This window comes from Anabrus simplex, chromosome 3 (genome assembly GCF_040414725.1).
Source record: "Anabrus simplex isolate iqAnaSimp1 chromosome 3, ASM4041472v1, whole genome shotgun sequence".
Lineage (NCBI taxonomy): Eukaryota > Metazoa > Arthropoda > Insecta > Orthoptera > Tettigoniidae > Anabrus > Anabrus simplex.
Genome location: NC_090267.1, coordinates 284466789 through 284484077, shown reverse-complemented (window position 1 = coordinate 284484077; position 17289 = coordinate 284466789). Strand labels below are relative to the sequence as shown.

The 17289-nt window shown below is 38.8% G+C and overlaps 1 protein-coding gene across 3 annotated transcripts in view; it reads left to right on the top strand.

Annotated features, from left to right (window-relative positions):
- Positions 1-16648, top strand: part of KFase (kynurenine formamidase) — a 238476-nt gene extending 221828 nt beyond the window's left edge. For all 3 annotated transcript variants that reach the window (XM_068226675.1, XM_068226674.1, XM_067143075.2), the window contains 2 exons: positions 16120-16258; positions 16399-16648. In XM_068226675.1, the coding sequence (XP_068082776.1) occupies positions 16120-16258; positions 16399-16530 (271 nt within the window). In that variant the 3' untranslated portion in view covers positions 16531-16648. The remainder of the gene's footprint in view (positions 1-16119; positions 16259-16398) is intronic.
- The last annotated feature ends 641 nt before the right edge of the window (positions 16649-17289 follow it).

Sequence of the window (17289 nt, the reverse complement as noted above, 5' to 3'; positions counted from 1 at the left end):
AATGGATTATACCCCAATTACCTAAACGGGAGTATATAGAGGATAACAGATACATATAGGTTAAAAAGGCTAAAAAGACTTATGTACATAGAGGTTGAAGAGCTTCTTTTGACTTGGAGACTTGATTCTTTGTACTATCTTACTAGCTTCTACTACCAAGCTGAGTAGTTCAGATGTGAAGATTTGCAAACTTTAAGGCCTAATACATGTGCATTGCATATGTAGGAATAACATGGCAGGGCTATCTCAGATCCTTGGAGCTGAACTTGAAATTCTGAAGAAGATGGTGTCTTCTCTGATGCATAAAGCGCTGTTGGTTTCTAGTGTCTGGACCACTGAAATTTTTATTTGAACTTTCTGAGCTTATAGATATGAACCCTAGAGACTTTTAATTGCCCACCATAATGTTTACATTACTCAGAGATTAAAACTTTTTGTACAGAACCAAAAAAAATTTCTACGCAACAACTGTAGGTGACTGTGGATGTTTGACTCATGATCTATCCTAAACCATTAGCTATGCACTGTACACGCAAGTGAATCTAGAACTGCTAACAGATATTGACATGGTACACTTCATAAAATCATTTACAGGTGATAGACTGAGTGAAGCATATTAGGTGCGAGGTTGTCTTCTCAGTAAAAGAATTGACTCTGTGGAGGAGGCTCATTAATCTTGAAAGAATTTGCTGAAGCAGGAAATACAAAGTTGACTGTTTTGTGTTATTTTGTATACATTGTTATCTAATTAATATGGTACAAAAATTCATCTACCTTCCAAGTTTAAAAACAGTCTAGCTAAGGGGTACACCTTTTGAAAACTGCATGGTCATCAGCAGTGTCTGGAACACTCAATTTTTTATTGTAAATTTATGAGCTTATAGATTTGAATGCTAGAGACTTCTAATTGGGCTACCGCAATGTTACATCACTTAGAGATTAAAACTTTGTTTCAGAACTGAAAAAGTTTGCACTACAATTATAGTGGAAGCCTGTGGATTTTTTACTTAACTGAGTAGCTGAGTAGCTTGGGAAGTATTTAAAGTTAAAAACTTCATAATGGGTCCATATTGAACTGATAATAACAATAATAAAGGTAAATTTAATAGGTCTACCTTTTCAATACAAAACAATTTTGTTGCTCTGCTTAAGTCACAAGTCCGAAATAAACATGTTGTGACTTACACAGAGCAAGAAAATTGTTTTGTATTGAAAAGGTGGACCTCTTAAATTTACCTTTATTAATGTTAGGAAGTTAAGCACTGGTTTTATGTGTAACTTTCAGTGAGGCCTGGTGCAGATGTTTTGAATTGAGGAATTAAATGTTAAAAATTCCCAACCTGACCAGGTATCAAACTCTAGGCTCCTTTCCTTGAACTGCAGACTAACATGCTAAGTAAATGATTGTCCATTAAAAGCTTGTGTTTAATTCAAACACCGGGCTTTCGAGCTACAGAAACTAAAAGTTTAAATCCCTGACCCGACTGGGAATCAAACCCAGACTCCCTTGGATTGAATGCAAGAGGAAATAAAATTTTAAATCCCCAACCTGACTGGGAATCAATTACAGAATTTTCTTAGACCTAAGGTACCTTTCTAGACATAGGCCCATAAGAATAGTGTATAGCTGCCATCGTGTTTAAAAGCCCTTATGTCAGTTATCAAAGTGAGAACAATAAAGCCAATAGGTCCTAAGTTACAAGTTGTGAGCCCCTGAAATACCTCTCTAGTCTTAGGTCCAACGTATAGTAGCCATCTTGCCTACCGAGTGTGACTTCTGATCAGCCCAAAGGCCTACAGATTACAAGGTGTTGTGTGGTCAGCATGACAAATCCTCTTAGCATTCATGGCCTGGGCTGCTATCTCACAGTCAGATAGCTCCTCAATTACATACAATAAATTTGAAAGTAATTCTGTATCAACATTTAAAATAGTATAGAAACTGGTAATATACTCATCCTCCTAGTCAAAACAAATAGGTTTATTTACAACATAAATTGCAAAACTTATTACACGGTTCTTTAGTACGGCATTTGATTATTTGATTGTTGTTTGGTCGGAAGAGCTATACCGGATGAATGGAGAGTTGCTATAGTAGCCCCTGTGAATAAAGGAAAGGGTGATAGACATAAAGCTGAAAATTACAGGCCAGTAAGTTTGACATGCGTTGTATGTAAGCTTTGGGAAGGCATTCTTTCTTATTATATTAGACATGTTTGTGGATTTAATAACTGGTTCGATAGAAGGCAGTTCAGTTTTAGGAAAGGTTATTCCACTGAAGCTCAACTTGTAGGATTCCAGCAAGATATAGCAGATATCTTGGATTCAGAAGGTCAAATGGACTGTATCACGATTGACCTGTCTAAAGCATTTGATAGGGTGGATCATGGGGGACTACTGGCAAAAATGAGTGCAACTGGACTAGACAAAAGAGTGACTGAATGGGTTGCTATATTTCTAGAAAACAGATCTCAGAGGATTAGAGTAGGTGAAGCTTTATCTGACCCTGTAATAATTAAGAGGGGAATTCCTCAAGGCAGTATTATTGGACCTTAATGTCTTCGTATATATATATATATATACATATATTATATAAATGATATGAGTAAAGAAGTGGAATCAAAGGTAAGGTTTTTTGAGGATGATGTTATTCTCTATAGAGTAATAAATAAGTTACAAGATTGTGAGCAACTGCAACGTGACTTCGAAAATGTTGTGAGATGGACAGCAAGCAATGGTATGTTGATAAACGGGGTTAAAAGTCAGGTTGTGAGTTTCACAAATAGGAAAAGTCTTCTCAGTTTTAATTACTGCGTTGATGGGGTGACAGTTCCTTTTGGGGATCATTGTACGTATCTAGGTGTTAATATAAGGAAAGATCTTCATTGGGGTAATCACATAAATGGGATTGTAAATAAAGGGTACCATACAGATCTCTGCACATGGTTATGAGGGTGTTTAGGGGTTGTAGTAAGGATGTAAAGGAGAGGGCATATAAGTCTCTGGTAAGACCCCAACTAGAGAATGGGTCCAGTGTATGGGACATTACCAGGATTACCTGATTCAAGAACTGGAAAAAATCCAAAGAAAAGCGGCTTGATTTGTTCTGGGTGATTTCCGACAAAAGAGTAGCGTTACAAAAATGTTGCAAAGTTTGGGCTGGGTAGAATTGAGAGAAAGAAGAAGAGCTGCTCGACTAAGTGGTATGTAATACCAATGTAATGGTCCGTTATTGGACATTATAAATTTTCCGGCTAACTCATTCTTTGTAGCCTGCGTTTCGCCCTCGTGTGCTAAGTTAGGCTCGTCAGTTGGGACTTAGCACACCACCCAAGACGCAAGGCTAGTGCATACCGTGGAGGCCACTGCACAGGCTACTTGAAGCTACCAGCAGTGCCAATGCACTATGAGAGCTATGTCTCATTTCCAAAAGTTGATGCCTGCCTGGCCATCAGATGATACAGATGTTGATTCCCATAGGGAACTTAAAATATTTGTCCTGAATGAGTAAATTTATAATACCAATGTAATGGTCCGTTATTGGACAATATTGGACAATAACGGACCATTACATTGGTATTATAAATTTACTCATTCAGGACAAATATTTTAAGTTCCCTATGGGAATCAACATCTGTATCATAAGTGGTATGTTCCGAGCTGTCAGCGGATAGATGGCGTGGAATGATATTAGTAGATGAATAAGTTTGAGTGGCGTTTATAAAAGTAGGAAAGATCACAATATGAAGATAAAGTTGTAATTCAAGAGGACAAACTGGGGCAAATATTCATTTATAGGAAGGGGAATTAGGGATTGGAATAACTTACCAAGGGAGACGTTCAATAAATTTCCAATTTCTTTGAAATCATTTAGGAAGAGGCTAGGAAAACAACAGGTAGGGAATCTGCCACCTGGGTGACTGCCCTAAATGCAGATCAGGATTGATTGGTCGGTCGGTCGGTCGGTATAGCCCTTGCATCTGTTCCCAAAATATACAAGTTGTAAGCCCCTGTGGTAGCTCTCTAGACTTAGCTCATAAGAGTAGTGTATAGCAGCCATCTTATCTAATAACCCTTGTATCAGTTGCCAATTTAGGCCAATAAATCTAATAGGTTGTAAGTTACAAGTTGTGAGCTCCTGGGGTACCTGTCTGCTCTGAGTTCCAGTGTATAGCAGCCACCGTGCCTAATAACCCTTGCGTCAGTTGCCAAAGTTAGGCCAATGAAGCTAATAGGCCTTAAGTTACAAGTTGTGAGCCCCTGAAGTTCTTATCCAGACTTATGCCCATAAGAATAGTGAATAGCAGGCATTTTGCCTAATAATCTTTTTGTCAGTTCCCAAAGGTTATTCTGATAAAACTAAGAGGTCCTAAGTTACAAGATGTGAGACTCCAAGATACCTCTCTAGACTTATTCTCATACGAATAGTATATAACCACCATCTTGCCTAATAGCCCTTGTGTCAGTTATCAAAGTTAGGCTGATTAATCCTATAGGTCCTAAGGTACAAGTTGTGAGCCCCCGAGGTACCTCTCTAGTCTGAGGTCCAGTGTACTGTATAGTAGCCATCTTGCCTAATAACCCTTGCATCAATTCCCAAAATTTAGGCTGATTAAGCTATTACGTCCTATGTTATAAGCTGTAACCCCTGTGGTAGCTCTCTAGACTTAGGTCCAGTGTACAACAACCATCTTGTCTAATAGCCCTTTAGTCAGCTCCCTGATGTTAAGCCAATAAAGCTGTTAGGTCGTAAGTTATAAGTTGTGAACCCCTGAGGTAGCTCTGTAGACTTAGGCCCATAAGAGTAGGGTATAGCAGCCATCTAATCTAATAACCCTTGTATCAGTTGCCAATGTTAGGCTAATAAAACTATTAGGTCCTAAGTTACATATTGTGAGCCCCAGAGGTACTTCTCTAGTCTTAGGTCAAGCATATAGTAGCCAACTTACCTAATAACCCTTGTGTCAGTTCTCAAAGGTTACACTGATAAAACTAATAGGTTCAAAGTTACAAGTTGTGAGCCCCTGAGGTAGTTCTCTAGACTTAGGCCCATAGGAATAGTGTATAGCTGCCATCTTGCCAGATAACCCTTGCATCAGTTGCCAAAGTTAGGCCAATAAAGCTAATAGGTCCTCAGTTACAAGTTGTGAGATCCGGAGGTACCTCTCTGGTCTTAGGTCGAGAGTATAGTAGCCACCTTGCATAATAACCCTCACATCAGTTGCCAAAATTAGGCCACTAAGGTTTTAAGTTACAAGTTGTGAGCCCCTGAGGTAGCTCAATCAATCAATCAATCAATCAATCAATCAATCAATCAATCAATCAATCAATCAATCAATCAATCAATCAATCAATCAATCAATCACTACTAATCTGCATTTAGGGCAGTCACCCAGGTGGCAGATTCCCTATCTGTTGTTTTCCTAGCCTTTTCTTAAATGATTGCAAAGAAATTGGAAATTTATAGAACATCTCCCTTGGTAAGTTATTCCAATCCCTAACTCCTCTTTCTATAAAGGAATATTTGCCTCAATTTTTCCTCTTGAATTCCAACTTTATCTTCATACTGTGATCTTTCCTACTTTTAAAGACACTATCCAAACTTATTTGTTTACTGATGTCCTCCCACGCCATCTCTCCACTGACAGCTCGGAACATGCCACTTAGTCGAGCACCTTGTCTCCTTTCTCCCAAGTCTTCCGAGCCCAAACTTTGTAACATTATTGTAACGCTACTCTTTTGTCGGAAATCGCTCAGAACAAATCGAGCTGCTTTCCTTTGGATTTTTTCCAGTTCCTGAATCAAGTAATCCTGGTAAGGGTCCCATACACTGGAACCATACTCTAGTTGTGGTCTCACCAGAGGCAAATATGCTCTCTCCTTTACATCCTTACTACAACCCCTAAATACTCTCATAACCATGTGCAGAGATCTGTACCCTTTATTTACAATTCCATTTATGTGATTACCCCAATGAAGATCTTTCCTTATATTAATACCTAGGTATTTACAATGATCCCCAAAGGGAACTTTCACCCCATCAACACAGTAATTAAAACTGAAAGGGCTTTTCCTATTTGTGAAACTCACCACCTGACTTTTATCCCTGTTTATGATCATACCATTGCCTACTGTCCATCTCACAGCATTATCGAGGTCATTTTGCAGTTGCTCACAATCTTGTAACTTATTTATTACTCTGTACAGAATAACATCATCTGCGAAAATCCTTATCTCTGATTCAACTTCTTTACACATATCATTGATATATATATAAGAAAACATAAAGGTCCAATAATACTGCCTTCAGGAATTCCCCTCTTAATTTTTACAGCAACAGATAAAGCTTCACCTACTCTAATTCTCTGTGTTCTATTTTCTAGAAACAGAGCCTCCCATTCAGTCACTCTTTTGTCTAGTCCAATTGCACTCATTTTTGCCAGTAGTCTCCCATGATCTACCCTATCAAATGCCTTAGACAGGTCAATCGCGATATAGTCCAATTGACCTCCTGAATCCAGAATATCTGCTATATCTTGCTGGAATCCTACAAGTTGGGCTTCAGTGGAATAACCTTTCCTAAACCCAAACTGCCTTCTATCAAACCAGTCATTAATTTTGCAAACATGTCTAATATAATCAGAAAGAATGCTTTCCCAAAGCTTACATACAATGCATGTCAAACTGACCGGCCTGTAATTTTCAGCTTTATGTCTATCACCCTTTCATTTATTTACAGGGGCTACTATAGCAACTCTCCATTCATTTGGTAAAGTTCCTTCATGCAAACAATAATCAAATAAGTACTTCAGGTATGGTACTATATCCCAACTCATTGTCTTTAGTATATCCCACGAAACCTTATCAATTCCAGCTGCTTTCCTAGTTTTCAACTTTTGTATATTACTGTAAATGTCATTGCTGTCATAGGTAAATTTTAATACTTCTTTAGTATTAGTCACCTCCTCTATCCTTGTAACCAACAATCTTTACATACTGCTGGCTGAATACTTCTGCCTTTTGAAGATCCTCGCATACACACCCTCCTTGTTCATTAATGATTCCTCGAATGTCCTTCTTTGAACCTGTTTCTGCCTTAAAGTACTTATACATACTCTTCCATTTTTCACCAAAATTAGTATGGCCACCAATTATGCTTGCCATTATGTTATCCTTAGCTGACTTCTTTGCTAGACTCAATTTCCTAGTAAGTTCCTTCAATTTCTCCTTACTTCCACAGCCATTTCTAACTTTACTTCTTCCCAACCTGCACCTCCTTCTTGACCTCTTTACTTCCGTGTTATAATATAGTGGATCTTTACCATTCCTTACCACCTTTAAAGGTAAAAACCTATTTTCACATTCCTCAACAATTGCTTTAAACCCATCCCAGAGTCTGTTTACATTTTTATTTACCGTTTTCCACCGATCATATTTACTTATTAAAAACTCCCTCATACCTGTTTTATCAGCCACATGGTACTGCCTAACAGTCCTAAATTTAATCTCTTCCTTTCTTTCACATTTATTTTTAATTACCACAAAAACAGCTTTGTGATCGTTAATACCATCTATTACTTTGGTTTCTCTATAGAGATCATCTGGTTTTACCAGCACCACATCCAGAATATTCTTCCCTCTAGTTGGTTCCATCACTTTCTGAATCAGGTGCCCTTCCCATATTAACTTATTTGCCATTTGTTGGTCATGCTTACTGTCGTTCACATTACCTTCCCAATTGACATTTGGTAAAATGAGATCACCCGCTACAATCACGTTCCTTTCCTTATCGTTTCCCACATAGCTGATTATCTTATCAAATAATTCTGAATCAGCATCTGTGCTACCCTTTCCTGGTCTGTACACTCCAAAGATATCAAGTTGTCTATTATCTTTAGAGATGAGCCTTACCCCTAGAATTTCGTGTTTGCCATCTTTAACTTTTTCATAGCTTACAAATTCTTCTTTCACGAGAATGAATACTTCCCCTTCAGTTCTGTGAGAAAATTTCTGCATCCATTATATCATTTGTCAGCCATGATTCAACTCCTATTACAATATCTGGTAAGTATATATCTATTAAATTACTTAATTCTATTCCTTTCTTTACAATACTTCTACAGTTGAGCACTAACAGTTTTATGTCATCCCTACTTAATTTACAGTTCCCTATTCCCTTAACACCGCTCCCTAGGCCACCCTGTTTCCCTGAATGTACCTCCCTATAACCCTTCTAAACAAATTTTCTAACTTATATGTACCACTGCGGTTTAAGTGAAGGCCATCTGAGCGCAGATCCCTATCTCCTACCCACCCATTAGGATCTAGAAATTTCACTCCCAGTTTCCCACATACCCACTCCATAGTCTCATTTAAATCCCCAATCAAATTCCAGTCAGTATCCCTCCTACACAGTATTTACTGATAACAATCTCTGCTTCCTTAAACTTCACCCGTGCTGCATTTACCAGATCCCACACATCCCCAACTATGTTGGTACTTATACCTGCTTGTCTTACGTTGTTAGTACCAACGTGAAACACTACCACCTTCTGAAACACTAAGAGCTCTCTAGACTTAGGTCCATAAGAATAGTATATTGCAGGCATCTTGCCAAAGTTTGGCTGATAAAGCTAATAGGACCTCTAAGTTGCAAGTAGTGAATCCCTGGGGTACCTCTCTAGTCTTAGGTCCAGCATATGGCAGCCATTTTGCTAATAACCCACGCATCATTTCCCAAAGGTTATGCTGAAAAAAGTAATAGGCCCTATGTTACAAGTTGTGAGCACCTGAGTTAGCTCTCTAGACATAGGCCCATAAGAATAGTGTATAGCCGCCATCTTGTCCAGTTAGGTTATCCGTTTCACTCTGGTCGACTGCTCTAGCAGTCGGGAGGGAGCTGTGCAGCGCACCCGGTTGACTGCCGTAGCAGTCATGCTGGAGCTGTGCCTCATAGCCGGTCGACTGCTGTCGTGTGTCTTTTGTTAATCAATCAATCAATCAATCAATCAATACTGATCTGCATTTAGGGCAGTCGCCCAGGTGGCAGATTCCCTATCTGTAGTTTTCCTAGCCTTTTCCTAAATGATTTAAAAGAATTTGGAAGTTTATTGAACGTCTCCCTTGGTAAGTTATTCCAATCCCTAACTCCCCTTCCTATAAATGAGTATTTGCCCCAGTTTGTCCTCTTGAATTCCAACTTTATCTTCATATTGTGATCTTTCCTACTTTTATAAATGCCACTCAAACTTATTCGTCTACTAACGTCATTCCACTCCATCTCTCCACTGACAGCTTGGAACTTAATTTTTGTAATGTGTATTAATAATATGTATTAATTTGTGCATGTCAACTACTAACCAGGTACCCGATTCTTGCCTTGAGGAGATAATTTGACTGATGATGCCCTCAATGAAGGGCGAAACATGTCTCAAGTGGAATCAATAATAAATTCCTAAATTGTAAAATTTATATGTATTGAATAGGTGACAAAACAAACCTTTTAGCATCCTACATACCACTTAGTCGAGCAGCTCTTCTTCTTTCTCTCAATTCTTCCCAACCCAAACTTTGCAACATTTTTGTAAAGCTACTCTTTTGTCGGAAATCACCCAGAACAAATCGAGCTGGTTTTCTTTGGCTTTTTTCCAATTCTTGAATCAGGTAATCCTGGTGAGGGTCCCATACACTGGAACCATACTCTAGTTGGGGTCTTACCAGAGACTTATATGCCCTCTCCTTTACATCCTTACTACAACCCCTAAACACCCTGATAACCATGTGCAGAGATCTGTACCCTTTATTTACAATCCCATTTATGTGATTACCCCAATGAAGATCTTTCCTTATATTAACACCTAGATACTTACAGTGAGCCCCAACAGGAACTTTCACCCCATCAACGCAGTAATTAAAACTGAGAGGACTTTTTCTATTTGTGAAACTCACAACCTGACTTTTAACCCCGTTTATCAACATACCATTGCCTGCTGTCCATCTCACAACATTATCGAGGTCACGTTGCAGTTGCTCAGAATCTTGTAAATTATTTACTACTCTATACAGAATTACATCATCCGCAAAAAGCCTTACCTCCGATTCCACTCCTTTACTCATATCATTTATATATATAAGAAAACATAAAGGTCCGAAAATACTGCCTTGAGGAATTCCCCTCTTAATTATTACAGGCTCAGATAAAGCTTCACCTACTCTAATTCTCTGAGATCTATTTTCTAGAAATATAGCAACCCATTCAGTCTCTCTTTTGTCTAGTCCAATTGCACTCATTTTTGCCAGTAGTCTCCCATGATCCACCCTATCAAATGCTTTAGACAGGTCAATCGCGATGCAGTCCATTTAACCTCCAGAATCCAAGATATCTGCTATATCTTGCTGGAATCCTACAAGTTGAGCTTCAGTGGAATAACCTTTCCTAAAACCGAACTGCCTTCTATTGAACCAGTTATTAATTTCACAAACATGTCTAATATAATCAGAAAGAACGCCTTCCCAAAGCTTACATACAATGCATGTCAAACTTACTGGCCTGTAATTTTCAGCTTTATGTCCATCACCCTTTCCTTTATACACAGGGGCTACAATAGCAACTCTCCACTCATCTGGTATAGCTCCTCCAACCAAACAATAATCAAATAAGTACCTCAGATATGGTACTATATCCCAACCCATTGTCTTTAGTATATCCCCAGAAATCTGATCAATTCCAGCCGCTTTTCTAGTTTTCAATTTTTGTATCTTATTGTAAATGTCATTGTTATCATATGTAAATTTTAATACTTCATTGGCCTTAGTCTCCTCCTCTATCTCGACATTTTCCTTGTAACCAACAATCTTTACATACTGCTGACTGAATACTTCTGCCTTTTGAAGATCCTCACATACACACTCCCCTTGTTCATTAATTATTCTTGGAATGTCCTTTTTGGAACCTGTTTCTGCCTTAAAATACCTATACATACCCTTCTATTTTTCACTAAAATTTGTATGACTGCCAATTATGCTTGCCATCATGTTATTCTTTGCTGCCTTCTTTGCTAGATTCAATTTTCTAGTAAGTTCCTTCAATTTCTCCTTACTTCCACAGCCATTTCTAACTCTATTTCTTTCCAGTCTGCACCTCCTTCTTAGTCTCTTTATTTCTCTAATAAGATGGGTCTTTACCATTCCTTACCTCCCTTAAAGGTACAGATCTGTTTTTGCATTCCTCAACAATTTATTTAACCCTAGAACTGCAAAACGTCGCGCTTGCGACTCAATAGAGTGTCACTAGAATGCCAACGTCGCACGCGCGACGCATAGTACATGCATTCGCTTAATCACTTATAACATCATTTATCGTTCACTTACGCTATTTTAACAAGTAAGACATTAAAGAGGAAGCTTCAAGTCTTTCATCACACATTCCTCACTAGCCGGAAATTACTCAGTCAAAGTCAGGATAGGTATAAAATCAGCTACTCTTGCCTCATCCCCCTGTCGTCTCATTTGCTATGTAACTTCGCGCTCGCTCGCCGTTCCTGTTAGTTTCTGTGAATATCTTTCGTTGTCTTTCAACACATTATTGAGTTTATTTTTAAACTTTTTCTATTGAAGTGTAAGCTGTCATCATGGTAGGTGAGCTACATGATTAAAGTGATATTCGCGAATTTCTTTGAGATGATTGGGATGATTCCTCTTCCAGTGACATATTTTCTTTAGCTGATGATTCTTCTGACAGCGGAGAAGATTATATTCCATAATCTAGAGTTGAAAGTGATTCCGATGAAGAGAGCAGGCCTGCCGACGTTTAATTAGCTAATACTGTTTCTGTAACACGAAAGTGGTGCATGTTTTATCCACCCGAACAGGAGTTCGATATTTCCGAGAAGTTCCGCGTAAGAAATCCTGGCATTAGGAAGTGTACGCCCCGAAACAGTATACCCATGATGTACTTCTACTTGTTCTTTACAGATTTTATTTAGAAGTTCTTCGTGAAAGAGTGGCGAAAAAAATTAAAACTAAAAGAGATTCTGAAGAAATGAAGGCCTTTTCTCGTATGCGATCCTGTTTCAAATCAATCAATCAATCAATCAATCAATCTGGGTTTGGTATAACTGTCTCTGAAATGAAAAATTACACTGCCATTCTAATAAATATGGGATGCACCGTGAATGTTTTCATAAATTGCAGCATTTCTGGACGCCTATGAAGCCTGGCAGGAAAAGAAAACTCTCGAAGAATGACTCCCAGGAGTGCTCCGCGGCTGACGGAACTGTGTGCAGCTTGGAACTTCTTAATTCTTTTGTGATTTTATTTCTGTGTTTACTTTTGAGAACGAAATATTTTTAAAAACTAGAATAAATTCCGCATATTTTGTATATTGTGATTTTTTTAATGAGTGCTTTTTATTACTCTAACAGTGAACTTGAAGATATAAAAACAAAACATTTTTAGTTTTCCAAAATTTTGATCGCTTGATACGCACCTGATAAGTAAGTAAATTATCTATTACTTATATAAGCACGTTAAATAAAGCTTTCCGAGTAATATGGTATGCTACATGTCTAATTTTTCTCTATCTAAGCGTGCATAAAATAGTTAAAAACATAAATGTGTAATCCATGCGAAAATGGCCTGGCATTTAGGGAAAAACACTCGGCACTTCTAGGGTTAAACCCATCCCAGAGTCTGTTTACTTTTTATTTACCGTTTTCCACCGATCATAATTACTTTTTAGAAACTGCCTCATGCCTGCTTTATCAGCCATATGGTACTGCCTAATAGTCCTACTTTTAAGACCTTCCTTTCTATCACATTTATTTTTGACTACGACAAAAACAGCTTCATGATCACTAATACCATCTATTACTTCAGTTTCCCTATAGAGCTCATCTGGTTTTATCAGCACTACATCCAGTATATTTTTCCCTCTGGTTGGTTCCATCACTTTCTGAATCAGCTGTCCTTCCCATATTAACATTTGCCATTTGTTGGTCATGCTTCCTGTCGTTCGCACTTCCTTCCCAATTTACATCTGGCAAATTCAGATCTCCCGCTACAATCACATTTCTTTCCATGTCGTTTCCCACATAGCTGACTATCCTATCAAATAATTCTGAATTCGCGTCAGTGCTACCCTTTCCCGATCTGTACACTCCAAATATATGAAGTTGCCTATTATCTTTAGAAATGAGCCTTACACCTAGAATTTCATGTGTCTCATCTTTAACTTTTTCGTAGCTTACAAATTCTTCTTTCACCAGAATGAACACCCCCCGCCCCCACCATTCCTATCCTATCTCTACGATACACACTCCAGTGCCGTGAGAAAATTTCTGCATCCATTATATCATTTCTCAGCCATGATTCAACTCCTATTACAATAAATATCTGGTAAATATGTATCTATTAAATTACTTAATTCTATTCCTTTCTTTACAATACTTCTACAGTTCAACACTAACAATTTTATGACATCCCTACTTGATTTCCAGTTCCCTGTTCCCTTATCACCACTCCCTAGGCCATCCCGTTTCCCTGAATGTACCTGCCTATAACCCTTCTAAACAAGTTTCCTAACTTATACGTACCACTGCGGTTTAAATGAAGGCCATCCGAGCGCAGATCCCTATCTCCTACCCACCCATTAGGATCTAGAAATTTCACTCCCAGTTTCCCACATACCCACTCCATAGTCTCATTTTAATCCCCAATCACCCTCTAGTCAGTATCCCTCCTACACATTATTCCACTAATAACAATCACCGCTTTCTTAAACTTCATTCATGCTGCATTTACCAGATCCCACACATCTCCAACTATGTTGGTACTTATATCAGCTTGCCTTACATTGTTGGTACCAACATGAAACACTACCACCTTCTCCTTCCCCTCCTCCCTCTCTTCTCTCTCTTCTACTTTCCTCAACATCTGCCTCAACCTAATTCCTGGATAACATTTTACCCTGGTTCCCTTTCCTCCACACACTTTCCCCACGTGTCTAACGATGGAATCCCCCATGACCAGAGCCTCAACCCTACCCACCTCATTTGATCCCCTTCCCTCCTGGTCAGCCCTATCTTTCCTGATAGCTGCAGACGCTACTTCCTCCTCCCTTTTCTCCTTCCCATGACCCTGTTCCACCTGTCTTTTCCTATCCTGTACTCTACATTTCCCTTTCCTACCTTTTCCCTTCCTCCTACTTCCATACATCTCAGCAACAGTTCCCTGTCCCTCATCTTCCCTCTGTTGTTCTACCTGGAGTGACTCGTATCGATTTCGCACAGACACCTGTCCTGAATTCTGATCCTGAATAGAGCCCTTAGCCTGCAGTCTCCTTCCCCTTAGAACATTAGACCACCTGTCTTCTACAACTCCCCCCTTTACTTCCCCTCCCTCTTGTACACCTACTGTAACCTGTACATTGTTTGAGGGAGTCCTATCTTCCTTCCTGTCTTCTGTGAGAATCCTAATTATCTCCCTCAAACTCTCCAACTCCTCCCTCATACCCCTCAGTGCCTCGCCACACCCACAGTTCGTACACTCGCGCTCCTTAGCCATTCTTATGGAAAAAATGAAAATAAAAATAAAATAACTTATTTGCAAAAAATAAAAGAACGGAGGTATATAGTGTCTGGGATAGTACTCAAAGATCACACAACAATACGGTAATTAATATACAACTACACTACAATACTACTTAGTCGTATTCTATTTTTTATCCTACAACCCCTAACAGGATAAAAACTGGTGTTAATTACTGAATATCGAAAGTAATACACAAGAACTACACAATTCCAAACTGCAATTAAGCCTATCCTAATTACAACAACAGAATTTTAGTAAGAGTTTCTACGGATACCTCTACTACACCAGTACTGCACAAATATTTTACAATAGTAAAATAAGCACACTAAATTCTAAATTACTCGTATACTACTGTACAGTACACTACAGTAATTTTTAAACTACTTTCAGACGTATCCTAATTACTTTTCATTTCACTACGATAGACTGCTGGGGAAGTTCGGCCTTGGAGGTCTCTCATGGCTGACTTGGGAGTCTATAGTTACCAATGTGATCACCAGATGATAGGAGTAACCAGTTCGAAGACGAAAGCAATGTGTCCAGTACACTACTCGCTTCACACCTAGTTGCTCCCATGCTGACGTGCTTGTGCTTCTCGATTTAGCTTTCACTTGCTTTTAAATTGTGAAAGGCCTGATGACGGAGGAAAGATATACTGTGGAGGAAGCTCTTTCCGTAATATTGGGGAGTGACTTTGAAGAAGATGATGATGATATTGATTTGTCATCTGATTCTGGTGATGGAATGACTTCAATTACACCTACTAATTAAGGCACCTTTTCCACTTCAGTTACCGCTTCATTGTCTATAAGGTCGGCCTACTTTGACGATTCAACTGAAGATGAAATAGAGATGATTAAGACCAGGTGCCTGAACCACTGAGCAGAAAACTAAATTGGAAAAAGAAGAACTTGTATCCGAAGAAACATAATTTCGACGCAGCTAATTCCGGACTGAAAAGTTTAAGTTTCTTTCAGCTGTTTTTTAACGTGAGTATCATAACTCTCCTGTGCGAGGAGACTAATAGATACTTTCCTCAGAAGGTGACTGGAGGTGGAGTTCCACATTGAAAATAAAATGAAATAAAATAAATTTAACCTCTTCCTCTCCTCACGTTGCGAGCTGTATGCAGACGGGAGAGCGGAGCAAGACAAGTATTCCATACAGCAGGCTCGGAGAGCCACTCGCAGCTCGCATCCAGAGTGTTACGCCACCGGACTCACTACGCCGGAGTGAAAGAGTTAAGCCTGGGATTGAATTCAAGCCGTATGCAGATAGCCTGAGTATCGAACTTCGAGTCTGTTAGTTTAAGCTTGCACTCTTCTAGGTATTGAACTTAGGGCTGTAAGGTGAAGCCGGGGTTCGAACCCAGGCCTGTAATATTAATCCTGCACATGTAGCCAGCCATGCTACTTATCAAATCTCCTGCCAACTACTTCTCCATGAAGTAGAATCCTCTCCCAGGCATGTGGGCAGAGGCAGCCGCTGAAAACTCCAAAATCTACTACTATAATTATTTCTATATTTCAGTGATGAAATAGAATTGTATAGCGCCTTCCCCAAAAGGACATGGATTCCACTTTCCCTTAAGGACAAACTGAAGGTTCTGGTAACAATAGCAGCACATGACTCTCCTGAATTCAAACGACAGAATGAAGAATTTCAAAATGTAAGTATGCTCTGTCTGCAAATTGCCTAGCCAAATTTTAAAGTAGTCTGTAAAATAAAGATACTAATGAATTGTATTACTAAACAATAAATTATTGTATATGTCATCCTAATAAAATCAGTACCTCCTCTTAATTTCAGCTACTCAGGAAGACATGCAAACAGGTAGAATTCCTCACAGTGCCTAATGTTGATCATTTTGATACAGTGGAGAATCTGCAGAATGAGGACTTTACATTAACGAAGAGAATAATTCATCTTATTAAATATTAAGGCATTTTCTTCTGACATAAAATGTATGAGTTGTCATTTATTTCCTCACAATATAAATATCTTGCTTGTTAATCAGATACAGTATATAATATTTGAATAAAAGTTATCTTCCACATAATTACTTACTTTGAAATCCTTACAATGACTTTTCAAAGAAGATAAAAGGAGAGCTTCTAGGTTAGTACAGTTTGAATTAGAAATTTCTTTCTTTTCCATTCCCCTATGGCATCGGTTAGTGCTCTGGTCCAGGGAAGTACTGTACCTGAGCTGTTCCTTTGCTCCCCATTTTCTCTGTCCTCCCTTATGCTCTATCTCATAACAGTATCTAGGATTTATCAATATTAGATATTGCCATTAATGCTTTCACGGCCCGTACTTATAGACGTGATGCTGTATAGGCTTTTAGGCTTATGCTGTGTCAAGGAAATAAGGTGAAATTCTTAACGTTTCGCAGAAAATTGTGCTCTGCGTCCTCGGAAGAAATCTCGACTAACCACGAGAAAGGCTTCTTAAACAATGACACTTTGAAATTTGGACGTTATAATAGAAGTGGAAATGGTACGTTCATTCACCACCAGATGGCCCCTAGGACGTGACACAACGCTAGCGTATGAAGCGAAAGCTGACCGAACCATCACAGTCGGACTAAGTGGTTCGCATAACGTGTTTTGCGTAACATATGACATAGACAGGTGTAAGATATAGACACAAGCCTGGAATGAAACATCTGGCGACGAGGAACGTACGAATTTGGAAAAC